Raw genomic sequence first — 17286 nt, forward strand, 5'->3', positions numbered from 1 at the left:
TAATACCAGCGTGTCCTTTCACCCAAATGAAACGAACTTTTCTGTCAAGCTTTCCCAGATATTGAATAATTTTCCTTATGTCATATATTATAATGTTCTTATAATGTTTTGTTGGGTGAGAAAGTAATGCCAATAGTACTGACTGAGAATCTGTCAAAATAGCAATTTTCTGAACCTGATTTTCTAAGCACCATTGCAGCGCTCTTTTAATTGCTAATGCCTCGGCTGTAAAAATAGAAGTAAAGTCCGCCACACGTTGCAGCTGTGTATGACCAGTGGATGGTACATAAAAGGCAAAACCCGAGCTGTCCCTAGTCATTGATCCGTCTGTGTATACTGCAACTTCATTATCCTGTGTTCCCAAAATGGATTTGAAGATCACATTATTTAAGGATGATAGATTTGAATACTCAGGGAATATGACCATCGGTTTAACAATTAAGGTGTCATATTTGCATTCGTAAAGTGGGTATTTACTGTGGTTATGAATCCACTTTTCATAGGGGTAGGTATCAATACAAGCATCAGCCAAAGGAGGGGAACGTTTTTTTGACCAGTAACGATTGGTGAGATTTTCAATATTAACCAAGTTAAGTTTATTAGACAAATACATATTACATGACCTATATTTAACCATATGTTTTGCAGCTAAATACTGTCTACGAAGATATAAAGGAGGTTCTTGTGCTTCAGCAAGAATTGCATGATTTGGTGATGACAACATCGCGCCCAAGCATAACTTAAGTGCTTTAGCTTGGATGCGATCCAAAATGTTTAAGTTACTGGTAGAAGCTGATCCGTATAGTGTACACCCATAATCCACAATCGATCTTATGTAAGCTCTATAGAACATGAGAGACGTATTAGGGTGAGCTCCCCAACTTTTCTGCATATAACTTTGAGTAAATTTAGACCTTTCTCACATCTTGCTTAATATAGCTAATATGATTGGTCCATAGCAATTTACTATCCAGGACAATGCCTAAATACTTATAACTATTAACTGAAGGTATAGTATAATCATCGATAGTAATAAAATCTTGTGTCCGTAATCTGTGCCTAGTAAAGCACAGTTGGACCGATTTATCAGACGATATACTAAAACCAGAATAGGAAAGCCACCTCTTTAAACAACTCACAGCATGGTTCATTTTTTGCAAACAGAGATCATACGTCTTATGGGTGACATATAGACAAATATCGTCCGCGTACTGTATTATTTTAATACTGTCATCCAACAGATCATGCAAATCAGCTGTATATATATTAAAAAGTAAAGGACTTAGAATAGATCCTTGTATATAACCATTGTATATAACGCGTGGTCCATGTAATATGTTATTGTGGTCTCGAACATATATTTTTCTATCCTTGAACATATACAAGATATTGGTTGATACTTTGGCATTAATACCCATTTGAATCATTTTCTTCAACAAAATATTCAAATCTACCACATCATATGCTCCTTTTAAATCAATAAATAAGCAGAGCAAGTATTCATTTTTTGAAAAATAAATTTGAATATCCGTCACTAAATTTGTTACAGCGTCTATAGTTCCATATTGCGCACTCGGTAATAAAGCGTTACTTTCAACAAAATGTTCTAACCTAAGTTTTATCAATCGTTCACACAATGTTACAATTTTGACATGTAATCAGACTTTTCATAATATAAAAGTTTTTTATCTTTATTTTCCGAAAGAAAATTAGAAACAGATGCCGGAGCTAAATTATCTAATATTTTACTTATTAAGTCTTCAGACAGAGGAAGCGTTTTTTTGGAAAAGGATTTATTGCTAATAGATCTAACCACATCCCATATTTTTTTAATTGGTGTACTTTTATTCAGTTGATTTACGTATGAAATGAAACTATTCTTGCGTTTTTGTGTAAAGAGTTGTTTAGTTTTAGCAGCTATATTTTGATAAGCTATGTAGTTTTCAAAATTGGACAGTTTTTTGTATTTTTGTAAATATTCTTTGCGCTTCGATATCATATTTTTACATTCCTCATCCCACCAATAAGGCAGATTGGTACGTGGTGTAAATGGTTTTTTTTCTGGCATGGAACCGGAAGCTGCCGATGCAATTGAATTAAAAAGGAATGCTATTTTTTCCGTATTGTTTTTAAAATTATTTAGTGAGGCTTTAGCAAAATTTGCTTCTATATTATTCTGAAAGAGTTGCCAATTTGCCCGTAAATCATTCCACTTAGTCGTGGGATTAATTAGAGTTGACGAATAATTTGTCTAAATTTCAATAATAATTGGGAAATGATCTGAACCCAGAGTATCCAATGTTACTTCCCATGATATTTTATCAGCTAGATGAGGATATATGATTGTTAAGTCTACTGCAGATTTACGACCGTTAGGAGACATTCGGGTAGGCGTACCATCATTTAGAGTTACTAAATCAAAATTGTCCATGGCTTCTACTAAAATTTTCCCATTCTTATCATCTAGAATTGGATCCCATGAGCTGTGGTGAGCATTGAAATCACCACAGAAAATGGTGGAGACAGCAAATTGTTCAAACAGATTAGACCAATCCTCTTTGCTTACTTTTATGTCTGGCGGTTTATAAATTGATACAATATTTACTTTTAATTTAGGAATATGAACTGCGCATACTTCTATACGAGAATTAAAGTTGTAATTAATAGGTATTTTTGTAAAGTTAAATTGTTTAGTGATGTAAATGCCAACACCTCCATAACCATCATTCCTCAATTTTTGTATAGAGTTATAGCCTTTTAGACGGAAATCGTAACCCGGTTTTAGCCACATTTCTGATAAGACTAAGATATCACAGTACGTCGTATTTAAAAAATGTAATAAACTCGCTTGATTCGACAAAAGAGATCTACAATTCCATTGTAGGATTCGAACTATGTTTTTATTGATTTGTTCTGTCATTTTGGGTTATATTATAATTGCTATTTTCTAATATTACATCTTCACTATTGCTCACTTTATCAAATATTGACTTAATAAAACTAATAATATTATTATCATTTACCGATTTTGGATTTTTTATTGTGTCTATGACGAAAGTAGATATTTGGCTAATTATTTTCTCTTTGAATGTCATAAATTCGTCACGGTAAGGGTTTGGTAGAATTGAAGTGTGAGGACGATCTATTCTTTGCTTTGGCACCGGCAAAATGGTAGGAGTCAAAGTTGGACAAACTGGAGGAGAACTGTATTTTCGTTGTTTCTTACTCTGTGCGGAATCTTGTGCTTATGAACTGGTTCGATTAGTTTTAGGATTAGATAATAAATACCTGGATTCATTGTTTGTAGAAGTGGGAAGTTCAGGGAAATTTTCTAAGTTATTAAATATGGCGAATCTATTGTTGGTAACTATTTTAGCGTACGAAGGATTAAGATAAATAAATTCAGCTTCTTTGAAAGATATATTTTCGAAGGCCATTATTTTTTTAATCTCAAACTGCTTTTTATACACAGGACACTCTCTAGAAATAGAAGGATGCCCACTGCTTTGACAGTGAACACAGAATACCTCAGCTTTATCACAACTTAAATCTTTTGAATGATCTTTAGAACATTGTTTACAACGCGGTTTACCCCTGCACTGCGACTGAGCGTGGCCAAAGCGCAAGCACTGAAGACACTGAACTACTGGGTGTATATACGGCTCGACAGGAAAATTTACCATATTAATTTTGACACAATCAGGGATTTTATTACCTGCAAAAGTTAAAACAACAAGCTGTCTCTTTACATATTCGATTTCATTTGTATTATTATCAACTACTTTCCGTGTTAAACGTTTAACCTCTGTGACTGGACTATTAGATTCTATCGCCTTTAAAATAAAATCTTCCGTAAAAAAGCTATCAACCTCTCTAATTATGCCTTTTTTATGGTTGAAAAATTTAGGAATATATGCAATTAGTTCATTAGAAGTAATAATTTTATGATTAATTAGCGAATTTGCAATATTAAAGGTTTTAAAAATAACTTTGACACGTTTTAAACCGACCGGTTTTATACCAAGAATGTCCCTTTTAAATTCATCTACCTGCTGAAGATAAAAACCTATTCTAACCGGAAAAAGCTTGCCTATGTTTTTATTTGTACTCTCCAAAAAACACAATAAGGCCCTACATCTCTAGCAGAAAATTTATTACTCAAATCATACGTCCTTTCAACTGTTGTTTCCATATCCGTTGTTTGTTTAGATTCCAAAGCGGGCGGTCCTTCTGGACCGAATCGTTGCTCATATTAAATAATAATAAGTTACCTTACCTTATTTGTGAATTTCTACAAAATAAACAAAGAAACTACTAAAAATGATATCACTTATAAAATAATTAGCCTAATCGCTTGATCGCACCAAAACACTACCTTCTCGAAACAATGTTGATACGAGACTGAAAATTTAAACCTTACAGGAGAAAGTTTATTTTATCCCCTAAATTTGCACTTTTCGATTCACCTGGTAGATACACGTGCACCACTGAGGCCTGCCAGGTCATGGTTTTTAGCCTTGGTGTGCTATGAATTATCACTAGAAAAATTTCTAGCCTTACAGGACGACCGTTAGTCGGAGGGTTCACTAGCTCTTAGACTATTATTGTTCTATCTGCGTTTTACTGAACTTCACCAATGCCAATTCAAACTCAATTCATTAATATCATAGAAACAGTATTGCATATTGCCATAAGCCATAAGCAAGACCAAATGCAATACTAAGAAATGTGCTGGCAAATGCACTAGTATGTACGCCAAAAGTGAAGAAAGAAGAAGATTTCTTACGTTGGAAAGCCAAATTCTGGTAAAAAGTATTACTATTTACTAATATTCATATTACGTTTATAAAGACTTACCCTGGCCTTTCATTGATTCCATTGGTTACAGGCATTCTGATATTCCCACTAAGTACTTCACTATCTGACGGTTTCTCTCTGACAGTTATCCTTATGGGTTTCACATCAGACGCCACAACAGTTCTAGCTTCCTTCGTTTTGTCGTCCACGGGTTTAGTAAGCGAATGCTCTGGAGTTAGCAGCTTATGCATATGTCGTTGAACTTCTTCCTCTAGTTCCCTGGAACTCATAACATGCATTATGTGGTTGGTATGGTTAGACTTATGATTGGAATTTTCCGTTGGCCTTAACGGCTCAACTTTTGGTAAAGCTGTCGTTGCGTTTTTAGTATCTAAAGCTGGGTTGTCCACTTTGCTTTCGTTGGCCATTGAGATTATAGCACTGGCAGCAGGGGATAACTTTGACAGACCACGATCCTTAATTAAAGTTTGAGTATCTAAAACAGTGTCGTTCATTTTATTGATAGCATGCGTTACACTTGTAGCACTCAAAACCCTTCCATCCACCATTGGAGATATTGCTCGAGATTCCTCATAATAATGCGATAGTTTATTATTGATGTTAGCGTCAATTTTTAGAGGTTGAGTGGCGGTTGTTGTGGTGTTAGAGACAACTGTGGAAGCTACAGGTAAAATATCTGGTTTGGATTCAGCAAGGGGTACTTTTGGTGGCCCTTGCTGAACCACATCCATCACATGATCCTGTGGTGGATTACTTGTACTTGAATTAGCAATTTTATTGTCTGAAACGTTGCCTGATTTAGAATTAGAGTCACTGGTACTTTCTGGTGATGCTGTTGTAAGTTTGGTATTATTTTCTTTGTTATTATTGCTGTTGTTGTTGTTGTTGTTGTTGTTGTTGTTGTTGTTGTTAATGTTTGTAGCACCAACTGCAGCACTTGAATTAGTATTATTGTTTGTTTTAGTAACATTAACATTTTTAGTTTGTTTATTGATTACAGTACTTGAAGAACTATCACTACTATAATTATTATTAGCAAAATTTTGTGTTTTTGGCAAAATATTCGATTGGGAGTTAGTTCTTATTCTACTAACACTCTCTTTTCGACTTAATGGAGTACTACGTTTATATTTCGGAACATCAGAGTCTTCAGACTGTTCACTTAACACTTGAGGTTTAGGAAGCACTTTTGGTTTAGGTTTACTGAAAGAGTTAACTTTAGCTTGGACATCTCTATACTTCTTCGATGGATTTCGAGTTGGTGATGCAGCGTTTTTAGTTGGACTTGAATCCCTACTACTGGCAGTATTTATTTTGTTTTTGGATTGACTCCTTAACAGAGATGTTTTGGATGGAGGGGGTTTATTAGGGCCTTGAGATGTTCTCTGGGGGGAAGTTCGGCGACTGGGTGGTGTACTTCGACTTCTGGGGATTCTGGATGGTGAGCCCAAACTAGGTTCAGGAGAACTCCCTAGAAAATAAAAATAAATAATAATTTCGTTATATAAATACCGTGACTGTAGAATTTCGAAACGTTAATTCCATTAAGTCTAAATGCTACTCATTCACTAATAATGTTTTATTATTTTAGAGTCTTGTTATACCGGTATAGTGCGGCAGATTCGTGCAAATATTATAAGAATCGTGTATTTAATGATAGAAACATATAATTTGGACCACATATACTTCACATATAAAGGTTCAAAATTAGATATGAGGCCATCTCAGATTTTACCTTTTACAAAAATGGCGGGCATTCAAAATGGCGACGATACATATGTGACTAATAGCACGATAACATTTAAACGAAAAGTCCGACTTCAATCAAATTTGGTATATGGGTTCTTTTTTTGATGTCTAAGATCGAGCTCCTGAACCGGAAGAATGGGTTTACCAGAAGTTTGGTTTTTCCTGATTTTTTATGTAAAAATATGTTGTTGTTTTTTCAATTATTTCTCCCTGTATATATTAATTTTTCAAAAAGCTAATATCGGCGTTGAAATGAGCGTAAAAATATTTTTTAGGAAATATTTTGAACTTTTTATTTATGTTAATTACCTTGTAATAAATGCATAACTTATCTTCACATGTACCTATGTGCGGCAGATTCGTGCAAATATTATAAGAATTATTGTGCATTTAATGGTAGTAGCATATAATTTGGACCACATATAGGGGAACATGGGTAACAATGAGACACGGGGAACAATGAGACACCTGTATTTCTGGCTACCTATGCGACTTTTTCGTCAAAATATTGGCATGCGCGCTTTAGCTTTTATGTAAGGACCACAAGGTTTCTGTTTGTAGGCATCCCACATGTTTAGTTTCGTTCCGACCGGCAGTGAGTGTTAATATTTGACCAATTCTTTTTTTGTTAAAGGTAGGTATTTTTGAATTTTAAACGAAAAACCTGTTTTCTTTCATTTTTTGGCGAATGGATAATATGCAGGGCCTTATTGTTTGATAATTGGAGATATTTTTTCATTGAATCGATTAAAGGTTAGGTTGAAATTAATTTTTTTTGTTGTAAAGGTCGTTTGGGTAACAATGAGACATTGTTTGTTGGGTAACAATGAGACATGTCGCATTGTATCCCATAATGTAAATTATTTTATATCTTAATTTTAAATTAATTTTTGAAAAAAAAATGACGCGAAATCCTCCTAGGAAATTCGACAAAGGAACAATTGCGTACAGCTGTAGTAGATGCTGGATCCAGCATCAGAAGAGTAGCTAAGGAAAATAACTTGAAAGTTTTAGACATTGGCAAGAGAATTGAATTACTATTATAACTTTTCCTCCACATTCAACGAACAAGTTGCAACCTCTGGTTTTAAAAGTCTTTAAGCCATTTAGTTTAGCTTACAACGCTGTCAAAAAGACATAAAAATGATTTTGCCATGTCCTGTTAACTATGGCATAACAAAACGCTTTTTATTCATTTGAAATTAAGTTCAATTTAAATATTCAGCAAAATTAATGTTTATGTTTTTCTTATATTACAATAAGGTTTAGTTTATTTATTTCCGAAAGGCAGAAAAATTAATGTTTTTTTTTTATTTTATTATTATTGGATCACGTTTTGCTCAGTTCTAATATTCAGTAAAATGAATGTTTATCTACGTTTTTCTTATATTATTATTAGTTTTAGCTCATGCTGGTGTTTTATAATAAATAATTAAACATTTGATATATTTTTTTCATTATTTTTCTAATGTTTTGCATAAAAAATTGCACTTTTCAAATAGTGTCTCATTGTACCTCCGCTATGGGTAACAATGAGACAAATGACATTTTGATAGAATATTTTCTGTATTTACATTATTTATCATTTTTTGCATTATATTCTATTCAAAATTATTTGTAAATACTTATACCATCATGTAAAACTCAAAAAATAAATATTATTTAGCTTAGTTTCTAAAATACTAAGCTCCAAAAAAGAAGTGTCTCATTGTTACCCATGTTCCCCTACTACATATAAAAAGTTCCAAATTTAGATATGAGACCATCTCAGACTTTGCCTTTTACAAAAATGGCGGGCATTCAAAATGGCGACTATACATATGTGACTAATAGCACGATAACTTTTGAACGAAAAGTCCGATTTCAACCAAATTTGGTATACAGGTTCTTTTTTTGGTGTATAAGATCCAGATCTTGAACCAAAAGAATCGGTTTACCAAAAGTTGTATTTTTCCTGATTTTTTGTGTAAAAATATGTTGTTTATTTTTTCAATTCTTTCACCCTGTATATGTATATTAATTTTTCAAAAAGGTAATACCGGCGTTAAAAAGAGTGTAATAATATTTTTTAGGAAATATTTTATTTGTAAGATTTTAATTTTTATCAAAGATTCAAATTTAAATATGAGGCCATCTCAGATTTTGTCTTTTACACAAATGGCGGGCATTCAAAATGAATCTGCCGCCCATAGGTACATGTGAACGTTATGCATTTATTAAATGGTAATTAACATAACTAAGACGTTCAGAATATTTCATAAAAAATATTTTTATGCTCTTTTCAATGGCGGTATTAACTTTTTTAAAAATTAATACATACAGGATGAAAGAATTGAAAAAAAAAACAATATATTTTTACATAAAAACCAGGAAAAACACAACTTTTGGTAAACAGATTCTTCCTGTTCAAGACCTCGATCTTATACATAAAAAAAGGAACCTATTTACCAAATTTGGTTGAAATCTGACGTCTCATTCAAAAGTTATCGTGCTAGTCACATATGTATAGTCGCCATTTTGAATTCCCGCCATTTTTGTAAAAGGCAAAATCTGAGATGGTCTCATATATCTAAATTTGAACCTTTATATGTGTAGTATATGTGGTCCAAATTATATGCTTCCATCATTAAATGCACAATTGTTTCACATATGCACGGCTGCACTAGTACTGAAATGTAGCCAGAAAGAAAACATTGAAAATAATCGAATTCTATGCATTAATAACTATCCTCTTTAATAAAATATACAATCTGGTGAGATACCTAAAGCTATCGACCTTTGTTCCGCTGTCAAAAACTAAGAACCCCAAACACTAGTGATTATAGACTGATCAGCTTAACGTCATAATTATTTTTAAACATCACAAAACGTTTTTAAAGGTTGTACACATGCAAGAATATTCATAAAATATGAATAATAGACAGTTTGCTTTCGTAATGGCGTCGGAACAGTAGAAGCTCTGTACCTATAGTTTCACAATTCTTGCCCAAAAATAAAGAGACCAACAAAATGATATTTTCGTCACATTTATCGACTATGAGAAAGTTTTCGGTAAAGTTAAACCTAACATTATCATGGAATGTCTAAAGCGAAAAGGACTCGACACAAATGATATTAACATATTGAGAAATCTTTATTGGAACCAACAGGCTGTTGTAACATTAGATGGAAATAGCACGGGTGCGCAACAGATAAGTAGAGGAGTGAGACAGGGCTGTGTACTTTCACCATTACTATTTAATATATACTCCGAAGAGTTATTTACACAAGCACTTGAAAACAGCAGAGCAGGGATCAGATAAATGGTGAAAATATAAATAACACTCGTTTTACCGACAATACAGTCATTATCGCTGAAAGTAGGAAAGACCTGCAGACGCTACTAAACACAATGGTAGGGAAGCCAAGCGGGGATTTTTGCAGTTACTCGAGCGCGTCAGATTATTACATGTGGAGAAACCTTGTACCCTGTAAATATGCATCTACCATATTTTGGCTCTTAATACAGGGGAGTTCGTTAAGGGTGGTCCGAAAAAAATCTATCCTTAGAAAAACTCGAAATCGTCAGATTAAGATAATGGTAAGTTAAGTACAAGTATCATAACGAACAAGTAGTACAATGAAAAATGGAAATATCCATGCTTGGCCTAACTTTGAGAGACATAATACGAAGTGATGAGTTACGGCGAAAAACTGGAGTGGAAGACATCATAAAACGCATTACGAAGTTGAAGAGGAAATGGTCAAGTCAAAGTGGTGGCCAAGGGCAGACAAGCGAAGTCGTGGAAAACCACCTACCAGATGGACCGACGACATTAAAAGAATAGCGACAAACTGGATTGGAGCTGCACAGGACAGAGAAGGGTGAAGATATCTTGAGGAGACCTATGTCCGACGGTGAACAAATTTGGCTGTGTGATGATGATGATGATGAAGTTAAGTACATGCAAAACAGTGTATATTTAAAAATCTGACGATTTGAACGGGGCGTACGGAAATGGGCGAGTTACAAAGTTTCACAAAAAAGCGAATATTTCGCGAAATGAACGTCAGATCGAAAAACTAAAAACTACGTGTTCAATATTTTTCAAAAATTTATCGACTGATACCAAACACGACCCCCCACGTAGAGAGATGGGAAGTAAATTTAAAATTTTAAATACGAACCACGGGATATTTCGCGAAATGAACATCAGATCGAAAAACTGGAAAATACATGTAGGTATTCAATATTTTTGAAAAAACTATCGAATGCCACCAAACACCACCCACCACGAAGGTGGAGTGGGAGGTTACTTTAAAATCTTAAATAGGAGCCCACATTTTTTATTGCAGATTTGGATTCCTTACTTAAAAATAAGTAACTTTTATTCGAGACATATTTTCGAATTATGGATATATGGCGCTATAATTGGAAAAACGAGTTGGAAATGGAAAACTAAATTAAAAAATGGAAAGTCCCCCACTTTATGGAAAACTTAACATTTTTTGGTTTTAGGACCTTCTCTTCACAACCCAATAGGTCCCCATAACGCTCGAGTAACTGCAAATTTAGCATACTCTTCTCCTCTACTACAATTTGTTAAACGGAGGGTAAGTTTGGTTTAACAATAAGCAAAAATAAAACAAGTCAGTAAGAGAGGTAAAGTAATAACAAGGATTCGAATAGAAAATGAAGGTATCGAGCAAGTGGACAAAATTCTATACTTAGGAGTAAACCAGAAATTCGATCAAGAATAGAGCAATCAAGAGCAGACTTTTTTAAAGAGGAGGAAATTTCTGAGTAACCAAAGACTCAATCTGCAAATCGGATATCGGATGGTAAAATATTATATCCACTCATATTATTCTTTATGGTGTCGAAACTCGGACTGCTAATATTGATTTAATGGGAAAACTGGAAGCTTTTGAGATATGGCTTTTTAGAACAATTTTGAAAATACCGTGGATCGATCATATTACGAACGAAATGATGTTGCACAGAATGGGAAGAGACAGAGAACTTTTGACCACCATTAAAAAGAGAAAAACGGCATATTTTGGGCACATACTTAAAAATGGAAAGTATGAATTATTACAGCTGATTTTTAAGAGTAAAATCGAAGGAAGAAGGGTCCTGGCAGACGACAAATATCCCGGCTGAAAAAAATTCGCGACTGGACTGGGTTAAACACACAGACGCTTTTAAGAAAAGCAGAAGATATAGACGAATTTGCAATGGTTATAGGTTATAGCCAACCTTCATTAGTAGAGTCGGCACTAAAACAAGTAGAATTTCTTTGTGTATGCTAATAATTTTTTGTTTTGAATGCTTAAGTATATACTTCTTACATTCCATGTACCAATTCTCCTTTGTTTGGAAAATATATTCCTATTTTCCTTTCTTCAGAAAATGTATTCATGCCTTTCGCTGGTCGGGAGATTCTTAGCACCCCTGCTCATGCACCGCCCGTACTCGGGGTCGTTGTATTTATCAGCCATTTCCATGACAGTTTTTTTAGAAAAGTTAGGCTCTACGTGGATTCCCGCTGCCTTCCTAGTAGAAGAAAATATAGTGACGGTCTGCCCTCAGAAACCTAATAAACATCCAGGGTCAGAAAAAACAAGAGTTAGTCAACAGAAGCTGATTGCAAAGATTAAATTACCTTAATATAACCTCATCTCCTAAACTTGGTCCTAAAGATAATCCATACGAGAATTTACAAGCTATGTGAAGGTCAAATTTCCACCAACAGTTCGGGTTCATATAAATACTGTTAGTACAAGAGAGGCTTTGTTTCCAATACAAGTCTTATTCCAGAAATGCAGAGACGTCTATTGCAACGTATACGCATGTCTGTTTGATTATGAGAAAGCGCTTGATAGAGTACAGCACGCCAAGCAGGCCCGTCGAGAGGGGGTACAGCCCGTACATTTTACCGGGGCCCGGCGATGTAAGGGGCCCGGCGTCGACCAGACCAAAGACGTAATTTTTCCCTTTTTTTTTGCTCCTCACTTTATATGCATAATGCGTGTGCGTGTAGTTAATACTCGGCTATTTTAATATGACCTATACCTCTATTTTGAAATATAGGTCCTAGTGCGACTGATAATTTTGAGCCCGACGCAATATTTCGCTGTGAAATATTTAATATTGTCATAGATCTATTATAAGCAACTCAACCAGAAGATTTAATGCGGCAATTGACATTCATTCACTTCACTATATAACATTTTATGGACATTCCAAAATGAAGATAACGACAATATTATGAAAAAAAATTGATATATTGATCGAGTTTTATAAAGAAGACGATAGAGCGATATGCCTACAAGAATAATATTTGTGAATCTCAACTTTCTCCAATAGATATACTTAATAAAATTAAACATCCCAAATGAGAATCATTATTCAGCGATTCTCAACCTTTCTGAGTGATGTACCACCTACAGTTAATTTATTATTTCTGGTACCACCTATATTTTTAAATTGTATTATCAATACTTACTAAGTACTATTATTTTTATTTTCTCTGTGTTTTGTGTACCACCGCCAATAATGATATGTACCACCAGTGGTACATGTACCACAGATTGAGAACCTCCGAATTCAACATGGTTATAGCGTCAAGAATATTTTGCACATTACCGGTGATAGTGGCGGAATGAAAAAAATCTTTTAGTTTTCTTTCTCGCATACAATGAAACAGGATCGGTTAATTGGCCTAGCAACTTTGTGTATTGAGAATGATTTGGTAAAATCATGCCTTTTTCGAAAATAATAGACATCTTTGGCAATCAAAAAACTCAAAAAGCGCCGGTATTATATTTTCTCTATTTATAAATATAATCAAAATTTAATAAAAATTATATTTGAAATGTTCTTTATTATTTATAATTTCAATTCTATAAAAATTAAAAAAAAATTTCGCTCTTCACTTCTTACAGGGGCCCAGTCAACCCTCTCGGCGGCCCTGACGCCAAGATGATGCAAATACTAAAAAAAGCAGGAATTATCAACCAAGATCTGAAAATAATTAGAAACCGTTACTGGAATCAGACTGCAAACCTCAGAGTTGAAGGTGAATACACCTAATATGTGAAAATCATGCGTGGAGTGAGGCAAGGCTGTATTGTGTCCCCTTTAGTTTTCAATTTCTTCTCTGAAAGCTATTTATCGAAGCTTTTGCACGAAACCTACTAAACGTGTACCGGCTAAATAATATCAGGTATGCAGATGACACCATAGTATTTGCGGACAACCTAGAAGACCTAAAAGTCCTTATGAATAAAATCACGTATTAGAGTCAACAATATGGACTCAATATAAACGTAAAGAAGACAAAGCTTATGATCATTAGCAAGAAAAAGAAAACAGAAGGTCAACTCTTCATCAACCAAACCCCTGTAGAAAGAATGACGCACTACAACTAACTCGGCACCATAATAAATGAAGAATGGACCAACAACCAAGAGATTAGAGAACGCATCGGAAAATCTAGATCCACCTTCAACCGTGTGGGAGCCTTTTTCAAGAGCCACAACCTTTCTTTTGGTATAAAAGTAAGAATGTTGCGATGCTACGTCTTCTCCGTCCTTTTTCATAGGGATGAATCGTCGATCTTGAACGAAGATATGTGCAGAAAATTGGAAGCATTTGAGATGTGGCTATATCGTAGAATTCTTAAAATCCCGTAGACTAACCGGGTCACAAATGAGGAGGTCCTCGGAGGAATGAAGCAGAACGGAGAAGTACTGACCACCATCAAATCTCGAAAGTTAGAATACTTTGGTCACATTATGCGGAATGAATCCAGATATGCCCTCATGCAAGCCATCCTGCAAGGAAAAATATTTGGAAAGCGAGGTCCAGGAAGAAGAAGAACATTCTGGTTAAAGAACCTCAAAATCTGGTTCAACACAACATCTGTGCAGCTTTTCCGCGCTGCTGTTGATAAAATAAAGATTGTTCGCCAACATTTTCGTCACATATCACATAGGCACATCAAGAAGAAGAAGAAGAAGAAGAATAGAACCTTGTTATATTTAATAGATATCTAAAAACATTGTAGCTTAAATAGTGGTGTAAGATTATCTGAATATTACTCACCAACAATTGGTGAGAGTCGCTGAAAAGCCGGCTGCTTTCCATACCCAGTGTATTTCCTAGGACTAGCTGGAGGCCGTCCTCTTTGCTGTTGTTGTGGCTGTTGTTGTGGCTGTTGTTGCTGTTGTTGTTGTTTCGTTGACTCCCCATTCACGTTTGTCAAACTCTGACTCAACCTTTTGTTAATTTTCTTCTGTGTCGGTGAAACGTCTGGATGGAAGACCTTTTCACCAAAAGCAGCAGAACTGCCTTTTCGTTTAAGCTGCGGAATTTTGGACGTATGTCTCGGTGACATCGTTTGGGGACTGAGTCGCACGTCCTCTGGGGGTGGTGGAGGAGAGCGTACAGGAGAAGCATGGCGGGATCCGGTGGCGTTGAATCCTCGACCTCTAAATGGGCTGACTCGACCAGAGGGAGAGGTACTCCTCGATGGTGGTTTGCTATTGTCGGAATCTGCTATGACAGCGAAAGACTGGTTTTTGTTTCGGCGTTGGCTCGGAACGTACCTGAAAATAAATAGACCAAGATTATTTTTATTCAGTGGCACCCAAAATCCCGACAGCCAAAATCCCGACAGCCAAAATGCCTACGGCCAAAATCCCGACACGCTAGAATTCCGACACGCCAGAACTCCGACACGCCAAAATCCCGACATACTAAAATCTCGACATGCCAAAATCCCAACATGTCACAATCCCTGCATAAGTAAAAATCCCGACCACCACATTTTGAATATTTTCATTGTTTCCTTTTCAAATGCACTGCCAAATCATATATAAAGAATTGAAATTAAAAAATTAATTACTTACTAATAAGTATTATGTTTTAAAGACTTCACTACTGTAAGAGAAAATTATTAAACACTTCATTTTATAATGTAAAAGCTATAGGTACTTACTAAAAGTGACTTTATAATATCTATTATATGAAAGTAAACTTAAATTGAGGATTTGATTATACAGTGAGGACGTTTGATTTTGCATAAATTCATTATCCCGAGAGTGGGCCAATTTGAAGAGAAATCCTCAGACAGGTCGATTTTTTTTTAAATTAGGAAAGAATTTTATTTTTAAATTAGGTTATATATGGAACTATATTGGCAAGAAAGGAAAAATAATTTAGTTCATGTACCTATTTTAGAAATTTAGAAAACTCGTTCATATTAAATGGTAAACTAAACAAAATAACGTAACAAAAATCGATAGATACTACGTATTATAGTTTTGGAAATATGACGGGATTTTTGATTTGTCGGGATTTTGGCCGTCAAGATTTTGATTGTCGTGATTTTGGCTGTCGGGATTTTGGCGTGTCGGGATTCTGGTGTGTCGGGATTTTGGCGTGTCGGAATTTTGGCTGTCGCGATTTTGGGGTATTCCCATTCTTATTATGTTTCTTACTTAGATACAACATTGCGTGCTCTTAAAAAGTAATGAAAAAAAAGTTACCTTGATCTTCCCGGATAGCTAAAGTAGAAAAAATGGTATAAATATTACAGCACAATAAGCAGTACGAGTATAAGCAGTGAATTCACTGGTCAACATGAAGTATGAGTCAGTTCTGTACCTCTGATTTTGATTACTTATGCCTAACTAAAAAAAGAAAAAATATTTTTATCTAATAAAGTTGGCTTTTGTATTTACCAGAACGAAATTTCAAATTTTATGGAAAAATAAATTAAATTATTTTTAAAACTAAACAAATCTTAAATTATACATTTTTATTAGGTACCTTTAATTATAAAAGACGGAATATATAAAATCCATAAATATAAAAAACAATACACATAAAACTTTAAAACATGAACAGTTTTGGTATTTCTATTGGGTAAACAAGGAGTGTCTCGTAGGAGCTCCCAAACGTATTACCATCATATTCTCATTATACATAAATATTCTCCATGACACCGTTCATCGAAGTTCATTACATCTTGGTAAAGGCCTGTTCTTCTGAATATGCACCCAAGTTGTTTTTAAACTGATGTAAACCAAGTGAGCATGTAGCATGTGTACTTTAAGAGACCTCCTGCAACCCATGACTTTGAAGCTGTCAAGCAGATTAGAAATCAGCTCTTTTTAATTGTTAGCCTCTGATATTTTCGGAAAAATTGTTTTAAAAATTGAATGGAGTCAGAATCTTGACGAAGAGCCTTTACGAACTGCTTAATGAGATCTAATTTTATAAGCAATGGGGACATTAAAGCATGATGGGGACTTACATTTGAAACTCGCTCCGTGACCATGAGTGCTGCTGGTAGTGAAGTACATCGGGTCTACTATCCCATAAGCAAAGGTAATATGGATATTTAGTATATCCGCCTTGCATTCGCACCAAAAAACCAACTATGTTGAAATCCAATATTACTGGCCGGACGTCGTACTCTTCATATTTTTAAACTTTTTTTTTATTTAGCTCCATTTAATTTACAATCTGTTATCACTCATAACAATAGGTACATTTATGACAATTAGAAGAAAAAATGACATGTAGGAATTCTCTCCAGTGAGAGGATTCCTTTAACATATAATTAACAAACAAAGTTAATAATGTAGTGGTAAATTTTAATTAATTTTATTTAAATCTGTTTATTAAGTCTGTAGGCTTAAAACGCTTTAGTTGACGCACTTCATCGT

The 17286-nt window shown here is 34.6% G+C and overlaps 1 protein-coding gene across 1 annotated transcript in view; it reads right to left on the reverse strand.

Annotated features, from left to right (window-relative positions):
* The window catches only part of LOC126889949 (protein stum-like), a 226238-nt gene that overhangs the window by 182580 nt on the left and 26372 nt on the right, over window positions 1–17286 (reverse strand). Inside the window, exons 2-3 of the mRNA XM_050658703.1 lie at window positions 14657–15159; window positions 4858–6289 (exon numbers count right to left, since the gene is read on the reverse strand). Coding sequence (XP_050514660.1) covers window positions 4858–6289; window positions 14657–15159 — 1935 coding nt within the window. The remainder of the gene's footprint in view (window positions 1–4857; window positions 6290–14656; window positions 15160–17286) is intronic.

Source organism: Diabrotica virgifera, chromosome 8 (genome assembly GCF_917563875.1).
Source record: "Diabrotica virgifera virgifera chromosome 8, PGI_DIABVI_V3a".
NCBI lineage: Eukaryota > Metazoa > Arthropoda > Insecta > Coleoptera > Chrysomelidae > Diabrotica > Diabrotica virgifera.